Source organism: Amphiura filiformis, chromosome 11 (genome assembly GCF_039555335.1).
Source record: "Amphiura filiformis chromosome 11, Afil_fr2py, whole genome shotgun sequence".
Lineage (NCBI taxonomy): Eukaryota > Metazoa > Echinodermata > Ophiuroidea > Amphilepidida > Amphiuridae > Amphiura > Amphiura filiformis.
This window is the reverse complement of record NC_092638.1, coordinates 65,052,023-65,072,251: the sequence shown is the minus strand read 5'-3', so window position 1 is coordinate 65,072,251 and position 20,229 is coordinate 65,052,023. Positions and strand designations below refer to the sequence as shown.

The window sequence follows — 20,229 nt, the reverse complement described above, 5'->3', positions numbered from 1 at the left end:
TGCTCTACCGAAATAATACTGAAGTTCACAGGCTATACGTTGGCGACATGAGATTGAATTCCAACCAATCAGGTGGATTGTTTCTTTGTAGTATGAAACGATAATCCTTCTAATTGGCGGAAAAGAGCGGTAGCTCATCGCTAGCGGTTGGAGAATGAATTCTTCTTTATGAATAAATTATATAATATTGATTTATTAAAAATGTCCATGGTCAAACGGATAACTATTGTGTTAAATTATTGGCAAAATTGATGTTTACTTGAATATTCGTTTTTGTGTTCATTGTTTTAATTTCTACAATTATTCTGCTATTGATTTTTGATCGATTCCATTCTCGATGAATTGTGAAATAGGTTTACATTTAATTGTAACAAATATTTTTTTATTGAAAGAATACGTCTATCGGATATATATGTTGATAAATGTCGTACAATGTAATCTTCTTTCTTTTTTTTCTTTTTTTGTATGTACATGTACACTGTTAAGAATTGGGGTTTTTTCACTGTGTCCGTTTTTTGTGCTGTTTTGTTTTCTTTCTTTTTTACTCATGACGTCATTCTGTACAAATAGTCCAATAAAATCCCGTAACAATAGACTATGTAGGCATTTCAACAACACCCTTATTTCGTGGGAAAAGGTAGTTGAACTTTTACACTTACCCCCCATGAAACGTCCGGGCATCCCGTGGAGGGGTCAATCAAGGTTAAATGGAGCCGGAGTCACATTATCAGAATGCTTCAATTATATCAAATAATATATCAAATTACTCCTATGGTCATGAGGGTTCCAAATGTATGGTTTGTTGTTCGTCAGACCTTTCATGAGGGCGCTATAACGAACTTTTAAATTCTGACCATGGTCACTAAAATGACCCATGCCAAAATCACCGGCTACCGAGTTCACGCAACACAAAAACACACTGTATATTATATACAGCAACTTGACGTAATTAATCGGATTGACTACCATAGCAATAGATGAATACAATTTTAAATATATCGCCCTGCACTACGTTCACGCGGTACCTATGCATTGAACCATGATGTCAAAGAACAGGGATAAAGACCTTTATCGCAATTCTGTAGAATATTCATATCACTCGCACCTGTAAAATTAGTATCTTTGAAAAGAGTGGTATTGAATTCAATCTATGATTTCATACAGACACAGTTGATGAGTGCAACCTGCTTGTAGTGCTGGGCGATATATTCAACAATTTTATTCATCTATTGTTATGGTAGTTAATGCGATTATCACATCACTTCTACGGCGAATAGACAGGGTGATACAATAAAAGCTTGATTGTACACGTAAACAATAAGATTTACACTCTGTTAAATGGAATTGGAAAGGCATCTCTATAACTAAATTTATAATTAGAGAATAAAGGTATTGTTTTAGTAACCGCTGGAGTGCATATAATCGTCTCATATAACACGGGCGACATCATTATTTTAAGTAAAACAACGAGGTGAAGCCGAGTTGTTTTACGCCAAAAATAATGATGTCGCCCGTGTTATATGAGACGATAGATGCACCACAGCGGCTAAAAACAATACCTTTATGCTCATTCTTAAACACTTCAATTCAATTACAAAGTTTAATCAAATTAAATCCTACATTTTGCAAGGAATTATACCTAGGGCTCAAAATCGATCAGTCCCGTTGTTGCTATGCGCCTCCGATTGGTTCAAATAGCGAGTACGCGTATCGCGTCGATGCACACGCGCTGACCCGTGTGATATCGTGTCATATCATACGGGTAAGAACCAATAAGATTGCAGGATCTTTCTAAAGTGTTTAAGAATTCATCACTGAGCTATAGCAATTGGCTTTTAGTAAATGAAATAAACATCTCAAAAACAGTAACTAACACCCCTTAAATAATGGTCATTAATTAAAATGGGGCTATTGTATTACAAATCTGTAAAATCCGTTGGAAGCAGAATTTATTTCTGCGCATTTTGACACCTCATTTGATACGATAGCTCAGAAAACAATAAAACATCGGTCGATTTAATGTAGTGAGTTCCAGATTTGAAAGTTGCACTTACATACACATTTTTACAATACAAAAACACTCAGATATCATTACACAGGTTTCCTTCCATTACACTGAATACAAAATCAATACAATTTACTGCAACTTTCAAATCTTGGGTTATATTGATTTAAATGTACGCTGTGACGTCGACATTTAGTCAATTGCTACAAATGAGGTGTCAAAATGTGCAAGAATTCTGCTTCCAACGCATTTTACAGATTTGTAATACAAACAACCGTTTTTGAATAATGGTCATTATTTAAGGGGGGTTAGTTACTTTTTTGAGATGTTTAGGACTGTTTTTGTTGTGTTGGGGAAAGTGAGCTACCTTATTGCTCAAATACTAATTGACAGAGTATATATATTCAGCTTATTATGTAAACCGGCACTTGACGGTGTAGATTACAATAGCCAAAAGATTCGCTGCAGGGTGTATTTTCTATTGGTTTATTCCCGCCTGTGTAAAATGATTACTTACCTGGTGATGGCGCTGTGCCCTGAAAATACTTTCCGTGAGAAAGTGTTGTGTTATCAACCTTAGAGCATCTTTAACAAAGCATCAACTGACTCGCAAATAGTACATATTTACCCGAAATATTTTATTTTCCTTTTCTACAAATTACAAATTATACGACGTATAAGACACCTTACCTTAAACAGTTGTGTGGCTCTTTTACAAATTGAACCATTTGTTACCTATTTTACTTTAAAATATTTATTCTCTGACTGTAAGATGAGATCTCCTGTGTTCCGGTGTTTTCTTTATATATACATTTCACCTTTAAAGACATGTTATACACTATACGATATCTACTGTGTCAGTGTATACACAAATATTTTGTCGCATGAAGTTTAATATATGAAATCAGGTGGCATTTATCTTAAAAACCTGAACCCAAGATAATGCACAAACCTGGAATTAAGGGTTTTTTATCAAGGGCAAAATAATTAATTACCCTTCACTTTTCAATCTTCAATTTTAAGCACAATTTTAAATGCCGGTTTAGAAATGGTTAGGTTGCTTATAATCACAAATATTCAAACAAAATTAATTTCTGGAGCTACTTTTAATTTAACATCATTCTTAGAAACTATGCTGATTTTTGTTATATATCATATGCAAGACGATACTGTGCCTCTTAACACTAGAATTCCAGTACTAATGATAAGAAACACATAAACATATATGTGAGTGGACACGTCGAATGAGCCGTAAACTCGGCAAACTGCATTCTGAGTTATAGTGTAAAATGTATGGGACGGTCGTATTCATAGGTATCTCAATTCGTTGCGACAAGTGTCTGATCAACCACCGTTTAAACCAATCAATAATCATATTGCTAAAGAGGATATTAAGCTTCTACCTATTTCTATTGAATAGTTCTTGTCTTTGTTTGCTTTGGCTAAATCCTGTTCAAGTGGTAGATAACAAAGCATTGCATTTTGTCTAGGTATGTATAACCAACAATTAACAATGAGAGGACATTCCTGAACCTCGTTGACTTGAGGATGATTTGAAATGACCGCCAATTATGTCTGTTTGATATTTATTACCAGAAATGTGGAAAAAGAGTCACACGTAGTTAACCGAAAAAGGTACAATTTTGTTGAAGGAAAAAAGTTCAACAAACCATAACCCCGCTTCTGGATATCATTTGAAGTCAAATTATATACCATTTTAAAGCTTACGATATATATTTTCTAAACACGAAATAAAACAAAATTGACCAGGGGCCGAATTTACGGCTGATTCGCCGTGTCCAATCACATATAAGCTACTTTTTATGATAATGATAACAATATTAGTTCTTTCATACAAGAAAACGAAATGTTAATTTTCTATGAATGTATAGGCAATATAGTATTTCATTTTGTGACACTTAGGAAAAGTTCAATAATTACGCCAGGGGGATGGGAGTTCAGCAAAAACTATGAATATCGCCTTTTTTCCCACAACCCTAACTTAACTTTCCCCCTCAGTTTCCCCTTAATACTCCCACCCCCTTAAAATACTTGGTAGTAGACTGTCCACACGACGACAGACATCAAACTCAGAATGGTCGAAGATGCACGAAGACCAGCAACACCAGCAAATTCTGTATAGAAATAATTTTGAAATAAACGATTTAATACTATATTTCTTTATAATATATTTCCATATTCATGAATAAAAAATATTGAAGCGACGGTTTGGCATCGTGTGGTGTTTGCTTTAAACAGTTGCATGATCATTATCATAAATATGGAAATAATCATTATCAATGTTATATTATCAATAGTTTGAACTTGTTTGAAATAATCTTGAAATACCTTGATAAAGTTGAAAAACTAATCTTTTCTACAATAGCCTAATGTTAAAGTAAGTAACCTCAACCAACCTGATTCATCAAAGTTTTCACAAAGAATGCCAATATATCCTTGTTTACATTCACAGGTGAATTCGTTTGATCCTTCTGTACATTGTCCGTCATGCTTACATGGGTTTGGAGTACATTGGCCAACATCTGAAAGAATGCATTGTTTAATTTAAATTCATTTCAATGCAGATATTGATATATGTAGAATTTTCTGACTATATTCAGAAGCAAGCTATGAAAGGTATCGTCAAAGCTGGTAACATCAGACAAGCCCTCGTAATTGTTAATAAAGGGCAATGTAAGTGAGCGTGCCTTTAATTTGAAACATTAACACTTAAGATATGAGCGTAATTGGTTTTTTTTTTATGGTATTGTATATTAAAACAGTAAACATAATAGGACGAACACAGAACAGATCTGGCAGTAGAAAGTTGTCGAAATCCCCCAACAGTTTTTGCACATAAGACAAGTAGGATGTTCTTTGCCTTCCAGGTCTTCTTTTACCATGAATATGAAAAATTAAAAGCCCAAACATAAAAACTAATTGAACTTTTAATAACATTTAGATTTAAACGTTTTATAACATTTAACCAGACATGTAATCGTTGTCTGTAAATCAGTTTATGTCTGCTGGGAGAAGGCTTTTGGGAACTCAAAAATAAACTTGATAAAGGCACGATAGAGTTCTCCGAAATGTACAGCTTGTTCTATGGACGAAAGCAAAAATTACGGTTTTTTTTCTTCAAAATTGACGACTCTTGTTTGAATGGGTCCCGGGATTGGATGAGATAATTTGATTTGTGCCCATAAGGTTAATTGAAGTTCGTCCTAAATTCGATTATATTATCCCACGAAATATCAACAATTGGACGACAACGTAACATATTAAAGAGATTGTGATGTTCCATACGCGGTACGTGCGTTTATACGTGTGTTTATAACGTACGTATATATCTGTGTTAGTCTGTGCATACTCAACCAACGATTTTGCATACTGCCTTCGGTCCTCTTATATATCCCCCCACACAAACACACACAATGCTTTAGACCAAAATTTAGTCTAAGGGATAATTCAGAAATTGATTTTAAAATAGCGCTAACATCCCACTAGAAATGAATTATTTTCAAGTGCTTTCCGAATATTACGATTACCCAAAACCTGATATTTCGGTAGATTATGGACCACTACATGCATACATCATAACGTTACATTCTAAATTATACTTTCTAGTGAGAAAAAGTTTTAAAAAATCACGTTGCATTAACTGGGTGACCGACATACAATCAACGTCTACCGCGCGTATTCTCCGTGCGTTTATCAAAGATTTCTTCAACACTAAAACGTCCCATATTTTGTGTTGTATATGAAAAGTCGGTGACACTAATAAAAATATTTTACAATATAGTTTTATGACTGGTTGGTGGAATAATTACCACTTAAATTAAAGCACATGTTAAATTAGTATTGGTTCTTTCATTAGGAAAGTACTTGATGAACTTAGCAAATGTGATGCGATCAAGCAAAATCAGTCGGAACTCAGAAATATTAAATTTTCAGTTTCTTATAGGATTGTAAAAATCATTACAAAACTGCATTTTACAGAAAACCCCATTGAAAATGAACAACCAGTTCCAAAGATATGAGCAATTAAAGAGTTTCAAAAACAATAGAAAACAAAAGGAAATATTTCCTTTATTAGGCTATATCTCAAAATCAATATTTCCGAGTTCCGACTGATTTAGCTTGATCGCATCACAAATATAAGTAGTTCCACAGGGAAGATTCTCGGTCTCAATATTATCGAAAAGCCCGTTTTGTCAATTAATGTACGCACTCCGGCACATAATAAGGTATCATTTGACGTGTTCGTAAGTGACACATTGCAAATATAACTTACGTGGCATCAAATCTGTAAAAACCGGTGGATCGCTATGTATTCCATTCCTAATGGTGTAGAGATGAATGGTATAATTCACGCCAAGTTTCAAGCCCGTAATTTTATATGACGTTTCTGATTTGGGCAGGACTTGTGATTGGGCTGTGACGCCTCCAGCTGCTGGGGCATACCTAATGAGAAAATAGAAATGATTTGTAAATATGAGTATGTTAAGCCTGTACGCATGTTTCGTATGGTTCACAACTTGCACAGATTGTATTCACGTTTGTTACAACTTTGCAGTTATTGACCAATGAGTACATTTGATGTGTTCTTGTGGCATGCACATTATTAAGGTTAACACCGCAATCTGAAAGCAAACTAGAATTACGCCAATAGTATTCGGACTAGATTTTAAAGCCAAAAGTCAATCAAATGAACCTTTTCATTGGCCAAATGTCTAATATTTATACGCATAGATTTGTAACTACCCGGTATGTGAAATATCAAGTGATCGGTGAAATTAAAGCTTGTTCGTCGGTCAATCTTTTTACCCAATGAAAACACGAACTGATGATAACATACAATCTGTACCAAAATGATTGGTACCAATCAGCTTCCAGTGATTATGGAAAAGACTGCCATATCAAATGCAACATGTGACCTACCGTACCTTATTTATATATGAATGTAATATACGTTCATAAAACTATATAATATTATGGTCATTTCAAAAGGATCCAATGTTGCATATTGAAGAAGCGGGCTTGTCAATAAACACCAACAACTGATGTTTACCAATCATTTGGATACAGCTTGTAACAAAACATAACACATGAGGGCATGGCAGAGCAAAAAGAAAGCTTATTCTTCTAAGTATTAACACGCTTCAGCCGTAGATTGGGCTTTGGGCACATTGACCTCGGTTTTTTTATTTGTTTAAATATTTATTAATTAAGTGAATTTCGATTATTTTTGAAGAATTATCTATGCGTGTGATTATTTTTATATTGGAAATTATATTCATAAAACTTCCAAGCTGTTCTGAACTCTATAAAACATTGCTGCTGACTATAATAGCTTTTGTGTTATTTTGTTTTCATCAAATGTTATTAAACAATTCAACCGCATTTATTAAACAAAACAAATCAATGGTCATTACAAGAGAAGTAGAAAGTCGTATACTCCTTCTGGTGGTACCCATTGTAGTTGCACGGCACTGTCAGAGATCCATTGTTTGGTAGCACTAGTAACAGCAGGAGGTAAGCCTGAAATAAAAAGCAATAAATGAGCAAAAGGATCGGTAGAACAAAGACAATCAAGAGGTTATTATTTCTAATCCAATATATTGCACTAATTTCTGTGTATGTGTCACATTTTTGATGAGCTGCTGCATCCTATATCAAAAAATCCAACAGGAAAAATAAACCAACTGGCAAAACCAAGTCAATCATCAGGAAATCAATACACGAATCCGACTTGACACATTCCTACACCTCACTGGCGGCCATAGCTGGGGCCTTCTATCCATTTTACGTGACGCGAGTATCCGATGCGCTCGCGATAGTGGGCGTTTTGGATCGCAATCCAAACGAACTAAGCTAGTTTAGCGCGAATGGCCCCCAGCTATGGTCGACTTGATCCTGACCATCACTTGACTCGTCTGATTCGTCTATAGGTGATGGGTTACCATGCAGTTTTCCGTATCACCTGGTGTTGACAAAGATTATAACGTACACAGTAAGTTCATTTTATTGGTTTGCAATTTTGATCAGTAAGGTATGAGAGCCCAAACAGCAGTATGCTTCGACTATTTTGTAAATACATTTTTACAAATACGCACTTGACCACCTCCGCGCTGCCATAGCGGGTGGTCTTCCAATACATTTACAAAGGTGGAACACCGAGAGACTACTCTGCAGCAAAATTGTCTATTTTGTTCAACTTTGTGATTATATTGTAAACGTTTCCGTCGTCGTCAAATACTATCAAAATGTTGTTTTTGATAACATATTACAAATTCTGTATCACCCCATGTGTAATGATTTTGCTATTCAATTAATACTTAAATTTGATAATCAGATTTCCTATCCTTTTCTATACATGAGAATTTGGTCACTCTTACTGGTCTTGATATGTCGTGCCCATGGGTCACGTGCGTATTAATATATACGTGCGTATTTATAAATACGTATTTATAAATATAGTCGAAGCATACTGAATATGTATCACTCTATTGTTGGGCCGCCCATTCTGACCCAATCAAATCTAGTATCTTACTTACGCGGGTCGTGTTCTTTAAGTACATTTACATTTGCTTGTTCACTAACTTCATCACCGAATACGGAAAATAAATTAACTCCAAGTTTTGGCAAATCCAAATCAGAATTGACGACATCATAGTGCGTTTCACTTTTATTGACGGTAACCTGAAAATAAAGGAAAATTAACATAATTATAAAAGACTCGTTGTTAGAATTGTGTGAAATATTTCGAAATTTTTTCTTCATCTTTGGTTGAAGTTTGATCCAGTGCACATTTTGTTTTGTTTAACGATGACGTCATATCTGTTTACAGATGAGGCCTCCTCTATTCGCTGTAAAGGTAATGATGTAGCAGGATTAATCACCATAGCGATGGGTCCAAAGGATCTTGGAATGTATTGCCCAGCACTAGCCGTATGATGTAACTCTGCACCGTACCATGGATGATGTATTAGGATTAATTACCATAGTGATGGGTCAAAAGGATCTTGGAATCTATTGCCCAGCACTAGCCGTACGCTGTAACTCTGCGTCGTACCATTGATAGGTATAAAGACCTCTATATAAATTTAACATTTAGCTGAGTTCATGTACATTTCACTAGCACCTGTACGATTAGTGTCTTTGAAAAGGGCGGTATTGTATTCAATATATGATTGCACACATGCACATGCATGACATGGGATAACCCAGCAAAAACAAAACGTTTTTGACATCATTCGCAATAGAAAACGTTTAAATGTCGGGTTATATAAAGAGTATAATTATGATGGGTGTAAAACGTTACATAACATTCCAAAACATATGTTAATTATAACCTACAGCAAATATTCTAACATATTTAAGTGTTGACAGAATAGTTAGCAAAACATTTTTGCAAAAACTATTTTACAATATACGTCTAGCCCTCTTCTTTTGTTCCATTATCTATTGTATTTCTTTTGTTCAAAGTCTGATCAACTGTTGATTATATCAAGTAATGTGGACAGGTCAAGATAATCTGGACAGGTCAAGATAATCTGGACAGGTCAAGATAATCTGGTCAGGTCAAGATAATCTTGGTCAGGTCAAGATAATCTTGGTCAGGTCAATAAATTTTGAACAGGAGAAGTACATGTTCATATTTAGAAACACTGGCCACATTATTTGACTTTTTGGACATTTCAACAAACTTAAAATGCATCAAAGTTTAATATATTTTACACGATCAGCATAAATTATTATGCAAGTTTATGCATATTAGATTTAAATGAAGATGGTAAACAATACTTGTGTGTATTGAATGACACCAAAAACACCTTTATTGAATAATGCAAATTAGTTTGTATTATGTCTCTTAAAGCCTGTATAATTAGGACAGGGATGTCAATCTACCTTTGTCCCCCCTCTCCCAACAAACACAGATTCCGACACAGTAGGTAACAAAACAAGAGCCATGAGGTCTTACAAATTAAGTTCAACCAAGGATATTTTGCACCTAAAATGCAGTACATTACAGGCCACAAGACTAGATGTAGAAAAACTACAACAATCTGAGGCCTAACCCCAACCAAAATAGGTCGAGGAGGGTACCAAGGAATATGCATTGATTTGGTTCAGGACATTTGTTCTATAAGTATATTAAAGATAAATATAAATTCTATGGTGTTAAATGAGTTACCGTCATGTCTAGGTAAAACACACCCACTTTGGTAATTTGACCTTTGAACTATTTACATATTCATTATTAATATTACGAATATGTATAAAGAATTCATAATAAGAATTAAATAAGGCTATCGAGTGGGACAGGACCACAAATGAATTGAATAGAATCTCCCGTTAAAATCAATGCTGTATTGATTTGATTAAATCACTTGCAATTGATACTTGATAAGACTCGTAGACTCGAACGCAGGACACACGGGAAGAATATTACACTGTTTCGGTGTTTTTTTATTTTTGGAAAACCCTAAACTTACACAAGATAATCATATCAGCTTTTCCAGTTTGTCTTTTGGAAAATGAATAAACCATAACAACAAATTCGTTTATTCTGGCTCACCGTATATGTAAGATAAACGGTTCAAAACAGACCATTACTACATAGATAATCGGTGTCTTGTTGAGGTATGGTTCGCATGTTAGTCGCTCGAAGGCTCGACCCCTTCGGGGTCTCGCCTTCCGAGCGACTAACATGCTCACCATACCTCAACAAGACACCGATTATCTATGGTAATGGTCTGTTTCTCACCCTTTATCTACTACATAACATTTTAAAACATTTTAAAAGATATTGCTGTAGTGTGTTTTCATATAAAACGTTTTAAAATGTTTCCATGACCTTTATAATTATAACCTGACATTTAATGTTATTAAAAGGTTTATATCTAACCCAAAAGCCAAAATATGATATGCTTAAAACGTTTTAAAAACATTTTTATATTTGCCGGGAAGTGATACATTCAAAATTCGCTTTGACCCATCGCTATGGTAATTAATCCTGTTACATCACTACTTTTACAGCGATTTCTTCGAAAACAATTCACGCTAAAAACTGGTAGGCAATATGTGACCGTCCACGGCGAATGAGCCGTAAATTCCTCCCCCGATCAATTTTGTTTTATTTCGTGTTTAAAAATAAACATCATAAACTTAAAATGGTATATCATTTGACTTCAAACGATATCCAGAAGCGGGGTTATGGTTAGTTAAACTTTGCTCCTTCAACTAAATTATAGCTTTTTTCGTTTCTACGTGTGTCTTTTTTTCCACATTGCTGGCAATAAATATCAAACAGTCATAATTGGCGGTCATTTCAAATCATCCCCAAGTCAACGGGGTTTAAGAAGTTTCTCGCATTGTTAATTGTTGGTTATGCATACCTATACAAAATACAATGCCTGGTAACCCACCACTTGAAAAGGATTTAGCAAAAGCAAACAAAGACCAGAGCTATTAAAAGTTCTATAGCCATCTAAGGTAGAAGCTTATTATCCACTTCAATAATAGGATTATTGATTGGTGTTGTGACTATCAAAATAAGACAGATGTCGCGCCAGCTTAAGTGACCGATGAATACGACCTTCGTACACATTTTACACCTCAGAACTCAGAATACAATTTAGGGAATTTACGGCTCGTTTGTGCTGCCGGGTCACATATGCAATAATACGTTATTGCATATTGGCAAATGTAGTTTACTTAACCCCAAACAGTATATAAAAAGATGCCTACCTTTACATTCTATTGCAATATTTCACATTATATTATATTCAAAGTAACGCAATATTGTATCGTGTTTCTATAAACTCATTAAAAAAAACCTTCTTACATTAGGAAACGAATTCGGAGAAAACCTTCTGTTAATAAAATACTACGCTCCAGTAATTTCAGATGATTGAGCTCAGTAATACATCAAAGACAATCTTCCAATTCATGAAAACAAATAGATAATCAGCTTATCGGATTAAAAGCTTAGAGGGAAGGTCTTGCTGCTCAGCGAGTGTTTGTAATTATCAGAAAGTTTTCTCCAAATTAATTCTCTAATATAAATTGAAATAATTCAGAAAGCCTTACAAAATTTTAAATCTTAACACTTCATTACTTTAAGGGTTTATAACCAGAAATCCTTAACTCACAATGGTTTTCATTGTGCGTTCAGGCTTCGTGGTACTCAACCCGCGACTTATTTACCTCCATTTGTGTTTTTCCGTCAGGAAAGTAATGGATAAGGTAATACTCCAAAGGTCCAGCAGGTGCACTCCATGACAACACAAAACTATCATGACTAGTCAGCTGAAATTGGACGTTCTGTGGAGGCGATGGTTTCACAGCAGGTGCCCCTTGAGCTGGTGCTGCAGTTGGTTCTAAGTTCCCATATCAACAGTGAAAGAAAATGAATGTTAACATTTATGGTCTGAATTGAACGATCAATATTTTATATAATTATAACTAATACAAAACTATTATGGCGTGTAGGATGATTCTAATACAAGGTTTTGTTTTGCTAAAGTGGGCAATGTAAATTTTTGTTTGGTTTCGTGAAAACATGCTATAAAAATATCGATGTGTCGAACGACGAATATTTTATATACAACCAATGCAAAACTATTATGGTTTGTAGGCTGATACTAATAAAAGGTTTTGTTTTTTTAACAGGCGCAATCTCTCATTTTGTTTGGTTTCGTGAAAATATCTGATCGATGTTTTGCTAATTTTGGCAATCCACTGAAAGGCGATATTCTATATCGTCAGACACTGGGCACGAGGTAGTAGATGCATACAATTATGCAAGAAAACTACAATTATAATTTCAGAGAGAGGCAATCAACTCGAGACATTGAACTGCCACTCAAGAAGAAAGTGAAAGCACTGTTGATGGTAATATCAATTGATGACAAATGCACAAATTTGGATTTGTTATATTTGAAAATAATCTTGAACTTGAGAATAATTCTTATTTATATAAAATGTTCGGGCTGTTGATACTTGATAGCTTGATATAATACAAGTACATAGGCTTAGGAACCGGGGGGCTTGGGGGTTCAGCCACCATAATAATTTTGGGGCGGGCTGCCCCCCCTCCCCAAATAATCCTATGTGAAGTTAAAAAATTGTGATAAAATAGAGGGAAAATGGGTGTTTGTGAGACTCCGAGAGGGTAATACCCCTCGGGCTAGTACAGGGAACCCATACCGTAGTAGCTCTGCACAACGATTATATGAAAATGTCATACCGATAAATGATGGGTCTGTTTTTCCCCCGGGTTTTGCCCGGTTTTTTATGTTTGTGTTGCGAACTACTTCGGGCACCTCTCATTGGCTCACCAAATATTTTTTAAATGTTCAGCCCTCCATGTTGAATACTTCCTAAGCCAATGAAGTATACTTATGCGTAACTCGTAAATAAATGCCCGAATCAACTGAAATTTTGGAAATTATCGTTTTGAATTGAACCATACCCTGAAAGAGGATGATTAAATCACAAAATATCTCTTTATATAAGATTTTGCAGAATTTGTTTTCAGGCAAAGACGGACAGTCAGTGAAGAACATACTACTTACCCGTGTTGGGTCCTGTTTGTACAGTTATTTTTGCCTTCTCACTGACTTCGTCACCGGAAACGGAAAATAAATTCACGCCAAGTTTTTCCAAATCCAAATTCGGATTGATTACATTATAATGTGTCTCGGTTTTGCTAATGGTAATCTGAAAATATGGAAAATAGCCTGAGTACATGTATATGGCGCTGTGTGCTTGGTATATAGTATTATTTTGCAGCATTGTGGAACCAATCTGTTTAGCATCCGTATACCTCAAATAATAAAACTAGAATTGGATCCATTTTTCTATATGATTCCCAGATGTCGAAGGTCATTAGAGGGACCAAAACTCAGAAATGGCATTATCATGTTACACTCTCAAATTGTTCCTCTTATCGCCAGGAATTAAAAAAGGTGAGTTGTCATATTGTCCTAGGGAGCTTAGTTCAAGGGTTATAATTTCGAATAGTCAGTATGTCAAAACGTTCATACACAGAGGTCAAATTTTGTAAGTGATCCGATTTTACTGGAGACTGGTCTCAAATTAAACATAAGAAATCTCAAGCATACTTAATTCAAAACTTTGGTGCAATTTGAATGACATGTCTCCCTTTAGATTTAATGCAGCTAAAGTTCAATAGGAGTATGATTTTGTCCAATTCTGAGGTAAATACATTTCTCAAAGAATTTATTTTCCTATTTCATTTGCCAAGAGGCGTAATTTATGTTACGACTGAATCGGTACATTTAAGAAAATTGAACCATGTACAAATGTACATGAGTTATTTAACATTTGACCTACTCGAATTGATATAACTCCTAAACCAAGTATTCTAGTGCAATATAGCTCAATATGCTAATTAAGCAGTGAGAGGAACAATTTGAGGTTCGAGCATTAAGCTGCATTTATACTCCATCGCTGACCGACGAGCGATTAGTATTTGACAAATAAAGTAACGCGCTTTTCCCAACGCAACAAAGAGTGCTCTACTGCATTGGCTAAAAACCAATCGCTATAAATTTAGCTTTACAGCATTCCTCTGTCATGATAGAACACATTTTAAATTCGACCCCTCGTGGGAAGCATTAGGGCATAGGCAAAAAATGGAATCAAATTTAGTTTTATCATTTGAGATGTAAGGATGCCAAAAATATTGTTTCCGCTGATGTAGCAAGTCAGAATGTGAAGACCTAAGCGCAAGAAGGCCGTAAGTCCACTTGGCCCCTCAACATGTATACACTCAAGTTGCGTATAGTTTCATATAGTTTGGTAATGTTTTATACATGTTCAGGGGCCAAAACAAATGTTTCACAACCTTTCATAATGTTTTCACCCTGGAACATGTATTAAACATTATAAAACCCTAAGAAACTATACGTAACTTTAGTGTATACATGTTGAGGGGCCAAGTGGACTTACGGTCTTCTTGCGCTCAGGTCTTCATGTAAATTCAAATATCACTATATAACACCTAAATGAAGATACAAATACTCGTCAATTATTAAAATTCAGTCTTGTGTAAAATATTTTAAGAAATGTATCCATCATTTTATCGCTTGTTGCACTTTTTGATTTATTAAAAGACAGCATGACATTTGTCTACATTTGGGACACCCTGTATTGTTTGTGCAAACGCTACACAGCAAAAGCTAAAAGGCAAAAAACATTCCGCGTTGTTTATATTGCCAAATACAGCTGTTATTTCAGGGCATCTCACAGAGGTCGGTATACACTAGAGTCGCATTAGTTTACATGTTCACGTAACCGAACCGCCTGAACTCATTTGCATAAGTTTGGAGGTGGGCTGATCGTATTTTGGTTCGTCGAACACCTAATTTGCATAGATTTGGAGGTTTCCATATTTGGGTTTAACTAATTAATTATTAACGACCCGGACGTTGTTTACATCATGACGTCATTAGAGCTGGTCACTTCGTCAAACATCCGACGAACGAACGTTTGCAGTTTTCTTTTTATTACTGTTATATCGTGAAATACCATGTAGCTGACGTGTTAGTCCAATATGATAGGAAAATATTATAACCGATGACCCCATGTTCACATTGGCTAAATAAGCTGTATTTTCGCTGGAAAGGGGCCGGGACGAGTCGGCCATTTTGTTTGCAAAAGGTATGTTCTTCTCCCGCGATACCCGGAAGTGGCAGCACCAGAACAAATGACGTCATTTCTGGATTTCAGCCGGAACGGTTACGTTCACTGCCGTGCATCAGTATAGGCATCATCGTATCTAGGTTTTACTAAAGTAAAACATCTTTGGGGCATCTTGAAATTGGCATGATATTCATTACGTAATTACCTTCAAAGAATGTAAGTAATTCACTATATAGCCCTACATAATATTATATATAACTTGGTTAACTTAAGTTTACTGTACAAGTGACTAACTTTGGAATTATAGAGTGCTCAAAACCCATTACAGGTGAGCTAAGAACCAAATTCAAAGTATAGACCTCTGGCAAGGCAACCGTTACTACTTAGTTTCACAGCATACCCTCACTTACGATCATTGGGTATACCGATCAGACGGATAATTTGTCATGATTTCAACTTAACAGAAATGTTAATACATGTATATACATTCTGTGGTGTCCAAAACATGACAAACCAATATTAGATATAAATATTTCATTTATTACTTACCTCCATTTTATTATGGCCGTCAGGAAAATAATGGAGAAGGTAGTAATCCAAAGGACCAAGAGGTGCACTCCACGACAACGCAAAACTCTCATGACTAGTCAGCTTAAATAGGACGTTCTGTGGAGGCGATGGTTTCACAGCAGGTGCACCTTGAACTGGTGCTGCAGTTGGTTCCATAGGATCCTCCTGAACGGGAGCCACTATTGGCACTGCAGGATCTCCCTGAACTGGAGCCACTGGTGACCCTGTAGGTGATTCTTGAACTGGAGCCACTGGAGCCACTGGTGCTCCTGCAGGGTCTTCCTGAACTGGAGCCACTGGTGACCCTGCAGGGGGTTCTTGAACTGGAGCCACTGGAGCCACTGGTGCTCCTGCAGGGTCTTCCTGAACTGGAGCCACTGGTGACCCTGTAGGTGATTCTTGAACTGGAGCCACTGGAGCCACTGGTGCTCCTGCAGGATCTTCCTGAACTGGAGCCACTGGTGACCCTGCAGGGGGTTCTTGAACTGGAGCCACTGGAGCCACTGGTGCTTCTGCAGGATCTTCCTGAACTGGAGCCACTGGTGGAACTGCAGGTGATTCTTGAACTGGAGCCACTGGAGCCACTGGTGCTCCTGCAGGGTCTTCCTGAACTGGAGCCACTGGTGACCCTGTAGGTGATTCTTGAACTGGAGCCACTGGTGCTCCTGCAGGATCTTCCTGAACTGGAGCCACTGGTGCCCCTGCAGGAGATTCTTGAACTGGAGCCACTGGAGCCACTGGTGCTCCTGCAGGATCTTCCTGAACTGGAGCCACTGGTGCCCCTGCAGGTGATTCTTGAACTGGAGCCACTGGAGCCACTGGTGCTCCTGCAGGATCTTCCTGAACTGGAGCCACTGGTGCCCCTGCAGGTGATTCTTGAACTGGAGCCACTGGAGCCACTGTTGGCCCTACAGGTTCCTCCTGTACCGGAGCCACTGGTGGCAGCGCAGGTGGTTCTTGAACTGGAGCCACTGGTGGTGCTGCAGGTCGTTCCTGACCTGGAGGCACTGGTGGTCCTAGGGGCCCAAATCAGTAGTGAAAGAAAATGTAAACAAATTACGGCGTTTACAGAGTGTGGGCATCCTTATTAATATTATAATATTATAAATATCACTGCATTAAAATCATGACAAACCTACGACTCTAGCTGCATTAAAATCATGACAAACCTACGACTCTAGCTGATCACTATGGTATCCTTTCAACGATGCCAGACAAATTAAAATTAAAATTAAAATTAAAATTGTCAACAGGTCTGTCAATAGAGGTTATCCGTGTTCTATAAGCTGCATATCTTATCAGCGACTGCTATACCTTGTTTAGGATTTTCAAAAGAAGTACCCGCATGTGCAACCATGACTATTTCAAAATAGTCCGCCAAAGTCATTCCGAGTAATTCCGAGGTCGTGCATTGACTTGGTTTTCCTGTACAGGTTTGAAGGAGGAATACTACGGGAACCATCAGCGCCTTTTGTTAGAAGTCAAACATGAGTAAAGTAGATAACCTCTATTAAATCTGGTAACTCATATACCATTATTATACATAGATCAGGGGTACCCTAATATTTTCATAGGAGGGTGGTGACCCATACAATCAACCTCCGTGATGTCTCTTGACTCCTCACGCCGGTTTGTGTGTTTCTTACCAAAGTTAACCCTTATATTTGGCAATTTGTGACCGTACACCACGAATGAGCCGTAAATGTCCTCAATTGTATTCTGAGTTACAGTGTAAAATGGGCATGAAGGTCGTATTCATAGGTACCTCAATTTGGTGCTACGTGTACCTCATTTAATGAGATACACGTAGCACCAAATTGAAATACCTATGAATATGACCTTCATGCCCATTTTACACTGTAACTCAGAATACAATTGAGGACATTTACGGCTCATTCGTGGTGTACGGTCACATTTTAGCCTAAAAAGTGTCCATTTTTACGCTCTTTGCGCGAATTTGTTCTCACCATTTTAGCTTCAAAAAGGGGGGAAATCGCTACACTTCAGAAATTTCTGTCCAACTCCATCCCCTCCCCAGTTTCAAAAAGAAATCAATTTTCGTGATTGGGCAATGAACATTTACGAAAATTATCGGATTAATCATCATTATTCATTACAAGTTGGAAATGAGCCGTTGTTTGCTACGATTTTAACCGCGAATTCACACTTTCACAGTACCCTGTATACACCGGATCACACTGGATCCCACTTCAAGGGGTAGACATTACTTTTATATGCCATCTACTTACCATGTTGCGCTGCCGCAAAACAAATCAAAATCGTAATAATAAAGATGTTTAAATCCATTATAAGACCGGATTGGTCATCTATTAAATGTATATCATGGCCTTCAATGTAATATTAAAGGATAACCGTTTCAACGATTTCGTTTCCGATATATCATTGATTAATTTAATTGATTTGTTTAAACATATGCAATTTCTTTTGTTTCTAATTTAGAATTGAACAACACCGTTCATAATAACACATTCAGATATTGATTACCGGCTGCTAATGGGATTATACAATACACTGTATTGTTTATTTAGTAGCGCTATATATATTATTTAAATAAATTAATTTTATATCATTTTTTATAAATTTCTACTTTTAAACAAACTTTTTTAAAGTAAACTGCGTTTATTATTGTTTAAGTAATTTAGCTTTATGCTGGTATTTTGCGTAATAAAGGAAAGGATTGACGAGTAAGTGTTGGTTAATTATTAGATTTAATTTGAACAATACAGATAAAATATTATTAAGCCATTGTTATCGGAAAATATCGTTTTTGGTTTTTTTAATGTAGATTTATTTTTCATTACCCACATTATATGGAATTAATATTATGCATTTTTATTTTATAAAATTCATTTAATAGTTCAATCACTATGTTACTTGTTTTATTTTTTAATTAATTTAACTCTCATTCATAACTGTTTAAAATTGTTAGGAAACTTTTAAAAGTGTGAAATGTTTCACTTTCCTATAGCCTTCCATGGGCCGGATTTACGCATAACACGTTATCACTGTCTATAATCTTAGTCTTAAATTAAATTTCCCTACAGGAAACGTAGAGGCTATCAGACACTAATACTTCATCATTTAAAACCACACACTGAACCTGACGATGTAGCATAAAGTGTTTAATATTAAAATATTAAATCTAGAAACAACTCAGTAATGTGCAGCTCGTTTAATATGTCCTGAAAACATCAAACAGATCCTTTGTTTATGTAAATGTTAAGGAATTACCAATAATAGAGCAAAAAGGCTTTCTAAAATATGAAATTAACTTTTTCACTGAAAAGTTTCATGGCGCATATCCAGCGTAACACGCCTCCCAACTCAAAAAAATCGTGCCCAAGAGACCAAACACTAATCATTTCCATAGCATACTACGTAGATATTGCAAGAAGGTCAATCGGCAATAGCTGCCAGGTGTCATATTTATATAATATAGAATGCAGAAATTTGTCAAATATCTATAGGGCAGCTATTGCAGATAGAACCTTCTTCCAGACTTTCTTCTCATCTTGTATCTTAGTTTCAACGAACTTATGACGTCATTTCGGTGGCAGGGGGAGGGTAACCATAAAACCTTAAAACAGAAAGTTTAGTTTGATGACTATGAGATGCATGTCCATAATATTAACCCGACTAGACATTATCAGTTTCATCTCATTTGACTTTGGTTTTATTTTAATGACGCTTGAGCTTTTTCGATCTTGTCTACCGTGCGGTTCTGATTTCAGCGTTGATATGACGTCTTCAGGGGACAAGTAAGATATGAAAAACGCGATGGCTGCTTTATGCATATTACAAGGTTAAGGTTATACGTATTTAACGCCGTCTTTCTTAGACTATACTTATACTATTAGGTTGTGATTGAAAAAAAAGCTATTTCGCACATGTACTTTTTTGTTCGAAACTGGCGTCGCTCATTTTCGATTAAATTCCGAGAAACATTGCCTGTTATGCTG

General features: G+C 36.1%; 1 protein-coding gene across 1 annotated transcript; it reads right to left on the bottom strand.

Moving 5' to 3' along the window:
* Nucleotides 1-2,666: 2,666 nt before the first annotated feature.
* On the bottom strand, nt 2,667-18,638 carry LOC140165154 (uncharacterized). The gene is made up of 9 exons (XM_072188595.1): nt 18,499-18,638; nt 16,229-17,265; nt 13,588-13,732; nt 12,218-12,390; nt 8,563-8,707; nt 7,441-7,546; nt 6,300-6,469; nt 4,423-4,548; nt 2,667-4,140 (listed from the first exon to the last, which is right to left on the bottom strand). The coding sequence occupies exons 1-9, from the start codon at nt 18,554-18,556 to the stop codon at nt 4,049-4,051; spliced, it is 2,052 nt and encodes a 683-aa protein (XP_072044696.1). The 5' UTR covers nt 18,557-18,638; the 3' UTR covers nt 2,667-4,048.
* Nucleotides 18,639-20,229: the final 1,591 nt, after the last annotated feature.

Coding starts and splice junctions, on each gene's coding strand:
- LOC140165154 (XM_072188595.1), bottom strand. CDS start 18,556: ATGGATTTAAACATCTTTATTATTACGATTTTGATTTGTTTTGCGGCA. Junction 13,733..16,228: donor ACGGCCATAATAAAATGGAG/GTAAGTAATAAA, acceptor CCATATTTTCAG/ATTACCATTAGCAAAACCGA. Junction 6,470..7,440: donor TACGACTTTCTACTTCTCTT/GTAATGACCATT, acceptor TTTTCTCATTAG/GTATGCCCCAGCAGCTGGAG.